Source organism: Odontomachus brunneus, unplaced genomic scaffold (genome assembly GCF_010583005.1).
Source record: "Odontomachus brunneus isolate Ranch 3 - 2012 unplaced genomic scaffold, Obru_v1 Obru_scaffold_083, whole genome shotgun sequence".
NCBI lineage: Eukaryota > Metazoa > Arthropoda > Insecta > Hymenoptera > Formicidae > Odontomachus > Odontomachus brunneus.
The window spans coordinates 1345308-1354020 of NW_022639533.1; the positions used below are offsets into that span (position 1 = coordinate 1345308).

The 8713-nt window shown below is 38.4% G+C and overlaps 1 protein-coding gene across 2 annotated transcripts; it reads left to right on the plus strand.

Annotated features, from left to right (window-relative positions):
• The first annotated feature begins 1851 nt into the window (after positions 1 to 1851).
• LOC116847843 lies at positions 1852 to 5356 on the plus strand. 2 transcript variants are annotated; one of them, XM_032823276.1, is made up of 7 exons: positions 1852 to 1969; positions 2207 to 2376; positions 2617 to 2782; positions 3151 to 3368; positions 3591 to 3758; positions 4495 to 4673; positions 4756 to 5356. In XM_032823276.1, exons 2-7 carry the CDS (start codon positions 2267 to 2269, stop codon positions 4893 to 4895), a joined length of 981 nt encoding a protein of 326 aa, XP_032679167.1. In that variant the 5' UTR covers positions 1852 to 1969; positions 2207 to 2266; the 3' UTR covers positions 4896 to 5356. The 2 variants fall into 2 exon arrangements, with proteins under 2 accessions (XP_032679167.1, XP_032679166.1); XM_032823275.1 differs by having other exon boundaries at positions 1889 to 2376.
• The last annotated feature ends 3357 nt before the right edge of the window (positions 5357 to 8713 follow it).

The following is an 8713-nucleotide window of genomic DNA, read 5'->3' on the forward strand; positions in this document are numbered from 1 at the left end:
ACATATGATTTAATACTTAAAAACAAATATGTCTTACATTTTTATTTTAAGACATAATTGTTTTTAACCATTAAGTCAGCCATTAGTTTAAGCCTTTACAGATATTATACTAGTAATAACAAAACAATAAATCAAAATATTTTTTATGCCAGTAATGTCAGTAATACATGCAAGTATATTACAAAAAGAGAGGTTAGATTATTAATAATAATAAATATATTACATTAAATTATTTCGAATAATAAAATTTATTATTATTCTTACATACCTGATTGAAGACGAGTATGAAAATCAGCATTTTCTATTATTTTATATAACTCTCCTTTATATTCATATATTTTTTCTATGACATCACTTTTCTCACTAGACGTCGCCATGTTAGATTGTATCACTTTCCGCTCAAATAGCGTAAATGAAAACCGCTACAAAATATGGCGTCCGCTCCCTCAACTTGTTGAGATGTAACAACTGAGCGGAGCATCATTCAGTAGAAAATCTAGTAATGTTGCCCAACTGTTGAGTCTACTGAATGCAGCCATTGTTACCGTTTGAGGTCTGCTGCAGGTTACGCAACTCCAAACGCGGCCTCAACGTGGTGGCACGGAAATTCTCGAATGCCTGCGCGAAGAACGCGGCGGTAATTGGTCCTTTGTGCTCGATTGTTCTGAGCACGTGCCGACTGGCGATATCCCAAATGTGAACTGCTCCGTCGGTAGCGCCCGACAACAAGGTAAGGCAGTCCCCTGATACCGACAAAGCAGTAACGTGAAACTTATGGGATACTTTTAAATATCTGTTTTACTCGGTATGTAAAATATATGTAACTGATGTAAATATACCTATATTTATATGTAGAAAATACGAAGAGTTACTTTCTTCCTCTTCTCCCTTGCCTGTATCGACCGACACCGTCTAGAGCCATGCGAAGAAAGAACCGTTTGGTTAGATTGTATCTCTTTCTCTCAATTATATATGCTGCGCCCTCTGTAGAACATTGCATGAGCGTTTTCGCATAAACGTCTTCTGGCGTACAACCAGTTAAGGCCCGTTCTACAATACGTCGTATGTCGGACGCAATCAGTGGTCCAATCAGGAGAACTCGTCTCGAAAAACAAATTCTCTGATTGGCCCATCGACTGCGTTCCGACAGAGACATACGACGTATTGTAGAACCGACCTTCATTCGACTGTTCAACTGATACGTCGTCTACAATGGCAGTAGTAGTAGTAAAGCTGGCCACACACACTTTTTGTAACAGTAACCGTAAAGACCAAATCACACTAGCGATTGGCGACAAATGATTGAAGATTGGAACTTGATCAACTAGAACAAAGCGAGCTAAAGCTGCAGCTTGTTGATTCGTTAAAATCTAATCTTTAATTGTCTATCATCAATCGCCAATCACTAGTGTGATTTGGCCTTTAAAGCCCGTATCAGACTACCGACTATACAGGCTGACCCGACTGCCAACTCTCAGTGGACCAATCACAGTGAGGCGCTGACTCGGCGGATTATTTTTAAAATAATCGACTGTGGTTGGTCAATTTATTACGGCTTAAAGATTAAAGCAAAGTTGTGGACAAGGGGTTGTTTCTTACTACTACTCCTATTGTATCCCATTGTAGACGATGCATGAAAGTCTATTAAAACATGGGAAATACGAAATGAAAATAATGAAATCTAAGAAAATATATTTTCTCATGATAGGAATATACAACTTTATATTCGAGAATCAGTAGCCGATAGTCATGTCAGACAACTTCCTAAGCTGACGAGCATAACGATGTTTCCTATGTATGGTAAGTATTTCGTAGAGAGTTATATACGTGATACACGTAGTTAGAATATGTCTGTATTCTGCGCATGCGTAGAATTTATACTTCCATTTTAGAACATCGATATCGTTTGTGATGATTCACACGTAATCACCGTGTAACGCGTAAAAGACTGGCAATATGAGCTTCTTACGTAATTGATTAATCATTTTTAAAATATTATTGATATCAGGAACTTTTTTCAACCGTTCTTCGCTAGCTTTTCGTATATAATATCGGAAACTTTGGCACAAGAAATATTTTCAAATCCATTCTAATGTCTTTTATCGTTGGCACGTGACGTGACGTGACATAACGGCACTATTAGTTTGCGTTAGACCTCCGGAAAGTGATGCTTCGTTGTGATTTCCCTACGATTGTTTTCATTTAGCGCCGCAACCGTCCAGCTCCAAGGTGTCGGGTGTTGTTCTTAGCCCGCTCTTACTCGTCCATGGGATTTATCAACGATGAGTTACGAGAAGTATCACGGCTCTGCCAAAATGTCATCGATGGAAGCCGGCTTATTTCTTGCGTGCAAAGTATGGTCCGCGTCGAAATAACGTAAGCAGACTCTCTCTCTCTCTCCCTCTCTCTCTCTCTCTCTCTCTCTCCCTCTCTCTCTCTCTCTCACACACACACCACTCTCGGTTCTTTTTCTTCCTCCTTCTCCTACTCGCTTACTCTTTCCCTCTCTCTCTCCCTCCCCCCTCTCTTTGCGTATGTGTATATTGTCTTTATTGTATTCTTCTTTAAATCGAAAACATCTTCTATTATTAATTTAAAATGTTTTATACTTTGTAGGAAAACAACATTTAAGAAACTCGTCGTGTGCATTCAGTTCCCACAGGATTATCCTTCATCGCCGCTATTAATCGAGTTAAAGAGTAAGACTCTGTCTACAAAGTTGTTGGATGGCCTAACTAAAGTCTGCGAAAAGGAGTGCAAGAATCTCTTGAATAAAGCGCAGGTATTTGTCTCAATAAACAAAATATTAACAGTATGCTGACAAATTGGCAGATTTGATTGAAATACCGTAGCAGATCCATAATCACCTATAATTTCCACTCGTATTCTATTGACAGACTGCTGATATATTCTCACAGCAGATTAGCAGCAGAAACTGAGCAGAATCTGCAGTATATTCAATTTAAATACATTTAAATGGTTACAAAACAACAAATCCTACTCAGTTTCTATTGTCAATCTGTCATCATACTCTGCTGGCAGATGCTGGTTCTTGTATTTTTTCTAGCAAATTGTGAATAAAATTTACACCAGGTACTGATACACAATAGAGAATGACGTTTTAACACAATATGTTTTTTGCATTCGCAGATATTACCGATTTTAAAGTTCATAAGGAACTACATTGAGGAGAATCCTCTCATTTGTTGCTACGAAGAGATCTTAATATTGAAAGTACTCCTAACTGATCGAGACGAGTTTAAGTTGAAGCAGAAGAACTCGACGATTACTCTGACGGTGAACCAAGGCTTATACTATTTTAAAACCAAGCTTGCAGTACCAGATAATTATCCTATCAGTAACGTCAGGTATATACAGTCTTTCTCTCTTCTCAAATTAACGCAATGACAAGTAATCTGTTCTTTTTCATAGCATTCCTTGCATTAGCTTACATTAACTCTCTTTTCCTCTTTTTTTCATCACTTCTGTACTGTATAAACCTGTTTTTTAACCTCCGTCAATATATGTTACTTCTTCAACAAAAAAGAACAAATCTGATATCTGTTGTTACTAATTCACATTATTTGCAGTTTGGCAGATCCCGACACAAACTTTTCACCGTTGCTTACCCGCTATCTGATAGGACAAGGAAGGGAATTAGGAAGACAATGTGTCGAGCCACCGTTAAGAAAACAGACACAAACTACGCCATTTACACCATCCCCGTCTTTGAACACTGTTGCTTCTTTTATCATCAAGTAATTATCAATAGATACCGTTGGTTATGTTAAGTGAACAATGTTGTTTATGTTAAGTGAACAACGGTCTACTAAATTGCCTCTACTTATGAATATTTCCAATTAATAATTAACATTTGTGGTAATCACAGCCTATTCCGACATCAACGAAAGTATATCTTTAAGGCTGCAGCATGCAAATGAATAATGTTCGGCGTTGGTTAACATACAAGCTGTTACTACCGGATTCACGCTCTAATCTTCTATCTCTTCAAACCGACTTTTCTCGAATTTACATCTAGATTTAGTTTTGTTTGCTAATACTTTAATAAATCCACCTTCTTCTCTTCTACCGTAAATAAATTGATACTATAGAAAAATATCGCCTTAAGAATCAAGAATCGAAGTTGGATCTCCCTTCTTGCAAGCAGGAAATCGTAATCAATTCGGCTATCAAAATAACAGCGATATTTCAACACAACATTAGAGATTTTCAATAATTTTTGGTCATTATTCTTTTATTAACATTACGATCCATATTCGTGATCTTCAGCGTGTTACATTTCAATGTAACATTCTCGGACAAGCTGAAAGCATCTTGAGAGATTTTTTCTATTTCTGCCTTGTCTTACACTTGTCTGCATTTATCTTTTCCAGCAGTTTTTCTTTTTCTTTTCTTTTTTTGCTAGATCTCGTTACATAAACGTGATTAGCTGATGCGGCTCTTTAATTTCCTAACGTTTCATGTTTTTTGCAGAACCGTAAAAGCTCTTCCGCAAGAGAATTGCCAACTATGCAAAGTAACTTGCTTGCCAGCCAACCCGGAGGAAATTGTGCTCGACGAAAACGCGGATCTTCACGCCGAACGACTCTATTGTGGTCATTTATTCCACTTACGATGTCTCGTGACATTCATGAAGACTCCGCCGTTCCATGGTAAATGAGATCTCTGTTCAAACGTCGAACTATGTTGAATAGAAGATTTCGAGGGAAATATTTTCTTTTTCATTTCTTCAAGGGGGTAAGAAATGTCCAAGTTGCGGGAAACGCGTGTATCACGACAAATGGGGATTAACCGACAAGTTGGCGGAGGCACGTTGGGCTCATCAGCAAGCACGAGCGAGAGAGTTGGCGGAGGTGGAAGAATTTTTCAATTGAAGCCACATTTCGCGCATATTTATGCACTGTTCAACGAAAGAACCATTTTAAGAAGCATAATATGACAATAGACGATCCATATGTAAAACGAAGCAATTGCATCATGGATAAAAATGGAACGCTGAAGAGATAAAAGAGGAAGAATCGTACGTACGAAGGTACATACAGGTTTTCCCATTTATTTCCGCAAGATTATGTGTTCTTCATGACTATATTTGTCGAGCAAAAGAACGGAACAATGCCGATATTCTCTCTGAAATATTTTTGGATGACGATTCTGAATACTTTTAAGAGAGACAACTTGACTTCGACGAGATTTGAATCCGTCATATAGCAAAGATAAGAAGTGAGCATCGATATTTCTTTAATCGTTGTTAAGAAACTCTAATAGTATGACTCGTTATGTAACGTGTTCTCGAAGCTATCATTAAATTTTATGTTTGTAACATGCATTATACATTTTTATTCTGTCTCATTTTTTTCATCTCACGCGGTTCAATGACTAGTCGCAGATCATATTGGTATGAAAGACTGTTCACACTGAATTTCTAAGACACAACAGGTAATTGACTTCCTCAAAAGTAGTTACGGAATCTCTTATCGACCAAGCTTAGAATAAGAAGATAATAAAAAAACATTTATTTCTCTTGAAGTTTGCGGTAACGACGAATGAATGTCTACATAATGCACAAGTGTTGCGAGAGTTCAAATCGAGCGTGATGAACAAGGATAATTGAACAGAAAGATAACTTTGTTATTAGAGAACACAAATATATTTAAGATACTTCAACCTTTGATGTGTCCGTTTCAGGATTGTTGTCTTGTACGTGAGCATTACGATTTTAATGTATTCTCTAAAGTACAACCAGTGTATTCTGAAATGCTATACTCACAGCTGGTGGCTTAGTTATAAGTATAGCACTGCAATCGGTAAGGTCTCGCTGAAAAAATTAGTTAACAGTAACGATTATTCCTATTATCGATACAGTCTGCAAGCACAATGTCATTGTACGCAAATTGAGGCGTTAATTCCATCCGCAGAAAGTTGGATTTGACACAACATGTACTACATATTTTGCAGTGAAATCTTTACTGGTCAAGATTAGTAAGATTGAGCAGTAAAGTGAGAATGTTTCCTCCGGAAATCAGTGAATATTCATTGATTATCGGTGAAATATTCTTTTTATTTTATAAATTTCTATTCCTAATTATTTTATTCTTATTTACTTTTCATTTTTACTGATTCAGTCAAAAACATTCTCACTAATTCATTTTAAGAGAGTATGTTTCGTCAAAGTTTGCCCATCTTTCTTCTACGATGATCGATTTTACATATCGCGTACAATTGCATGGATGCTTTATGCGAGACGGGCCAGCTCGCTAGTCGGTGCATACGATTATGATACAACCTGCAGAAGTTATCTTAGCGGTAAAAGTGTGATGGTCGTACGGGTGCAGTCTCGTGTGTATGCACGAATAGTTGTGACCGTGTTCGTGATGTATTGATCCTCGGTACCGACTATGGTGATATTCTCTCCATCTCCTCTTTTTTTCTCTCTCTTTCTCTTCGTCTTTCCCTCCCTTCCTCTTTTTCACACACACTCTTTCTCTTTTTCTATCTCGCTTTCTCTTTCGAGCTGGCTTCTTGCACGGGCATATTTTCGTTTGTTCTCTCGCGTTTACTTTGCTGCACCCTCCTCCTCCCCTTCTCTCGCTTACTTGGTTAGTATTGTTTACGCGTGTGTTCATCGCGACACCTCGAACACATATGGTATACTAGGACAAACAAGAGAGAAATAGAAAGAAGGAGGGAAGGCTGTCGGAATACACGAGACAGTCTGACTCACACTACGAAACGATTCGATGTTAATCAGCTTCAGACACTCGATAAAGCAGTTGAACAGAAGAAACATGTATTTTTCTAAATATATCTTAACATAAGGTTTAATATAAGAGCCGAAGTAGCGACTCGATGTCGACTCTATCTCAATTGAACCGAGTAATGTCTAAATCGTGTGTGTGTGAACAATGATTCAAATAAAATACATGGAGTCAGAAATACCTCATAATTGCGGATCCGAATATTCTCCAATAACGTGAAAACGAATAAAAAAAAGAATACAGAGGATATAACATATCCTTTAGATCTTCACCATGCAAAATGCGGCCATTTTACAGGAACATCGCGTCGATTAAAGGTAAAAATTAAATCTTGATATCCGCGCTCGCGCGAATAGTAGTAGCTCTGTGCGAGCAGCGAATAACAGTCGATTATTCTCTCCTCCGTATTTGCAGCAGTAATAAAATGGAGCTCGCGTGTATGTGTCGGTTCCCAAGGGCGATCGACTAAATTTTTCTCCCGCCGCGTGTTCGTATTTAGTTCTGGGAGACAGCCTGGCAGACTAATTCCCAGTTATCGATTCCACGCATACGTGGAAACGTACGCTCGTGTCGCACTCATAGGGCGGACACTCACGCGGCCTATGAGTTCCTTACGGCACACCTGAACGAAACATGTGTTATCGTCGACGTGAGGTGTGCGAATCTCGTTCTCTCCTCATGGTCGCGTCTTCCGACACCGTCGTGTACACGACGGTGTCGGAAATTTCGTTTCTGAGACAGAACGGCACGGGAATAGGTGCCGCGCCGCCATATCAACGTTGTTTGCAGCGGGTTGATTCTGAGTCGATTTCTGGGTCGATGGGCTGAACATCCACGGGAGAACGTGGCTGCAAATTGCACGTGTCATGTGCAATTTCATTATTGCTGAGCGGCAGTTATTAACTCACGGCTGTGCTCGCATTAGGGTCGATTCCGGCCCGACATAGCGTTTGACTGTTCACCGGCTACGGGTTTGCGAGCGATCGCGAGGGGTTTCCTCGGTATATGCACCTGGAGTCGTTCACACCGATTTATCTCGCGCTAAGAATAGCTCGGCGTTTCTTTTCGATGCGGCCAGCGGATATATTAACGCGATACGCAATACGTTAGCGTCCGCATCGCGGAGATATGCGATACGTTGCTATCGTCATTATGACACGCGAGTCGGAAATTATTCGCCGGGTTCCGGGTTCTGAAGCTCGCTTCTCACACAGGTCACCGTCAATATTCACGAAATATCACATTGCTAAAGATAACAAAAAACATCGTGAAAAAATAAAAAATAAAAAAGGTACTATAATATTAAAATAAATTTATAAAGCTAATCGTATAGTATTTGGTCCTTGATTGCAATTTTTAAAAATTGAAGTTTTGTCTTTTATATTTTGTGTATTATATTTAAAAAGGGTATCATACACACAAAAATGAATGAAGAACTCTAAAAGTTACTTGAGAACGTAGAGGTGATTGTCAAAATATATCAGATAAGCGTGATCACACTATCCTTCTCATATTTCGTAAACATATAGACCTTATATAAGTATATGCTGCTGTGTTTTAACAGAAAACACATACATATATATATATAAATCTTTCTGCAAACATTTTGTATATTCTTAAGCTTTCAAGAAGGTAAAAGATACAGCAATGTTCTCTGACATTTTCTTGAACACAGCAAACACACATTCAGTATGTCTAAACTGCAGGACATTTGTGTCAGACCAATATTCACGCTAACATACATTATTTAATAAAATTACAACAGCATAAAAATAGAATCATTTCATCTTACCTGAAGAATCCAAAATTACTTATCACACAATCCAATAATGTCTACGAACACAATTAGTGCAATCGAGAATCGAATTATATTTTCGATGCGTAATCGAGGAGCGGCCAAGGGTGCAGACGACGCACGAATCTCACGGATCTTCGAG

Bases quoted from the DNA above. Each gene is read 5' to 3' on its own strand.
- LOC116847843 (XM_032823276.1), top strand. From the start codon at position 2,267: ATGGGATTTATCAACGATGAGTTACGAGAAGTATCACGGCTCTGCCAA. The intron at 2,377-2,616 runs GTAAGCAGACTC...TATACTTTGTAG, and splicing joins ATGGTCCGCGTCGAAATAAC to GAAAACAACATTTAAGAAAC. The intron at 4,674-4,755 runs GTAAATGAGATC...CATTTCTTCAAG, and splicing joins GAAGACTCCGCCGTTCCATG to GGGGTAAGAAATGTCCAAGT.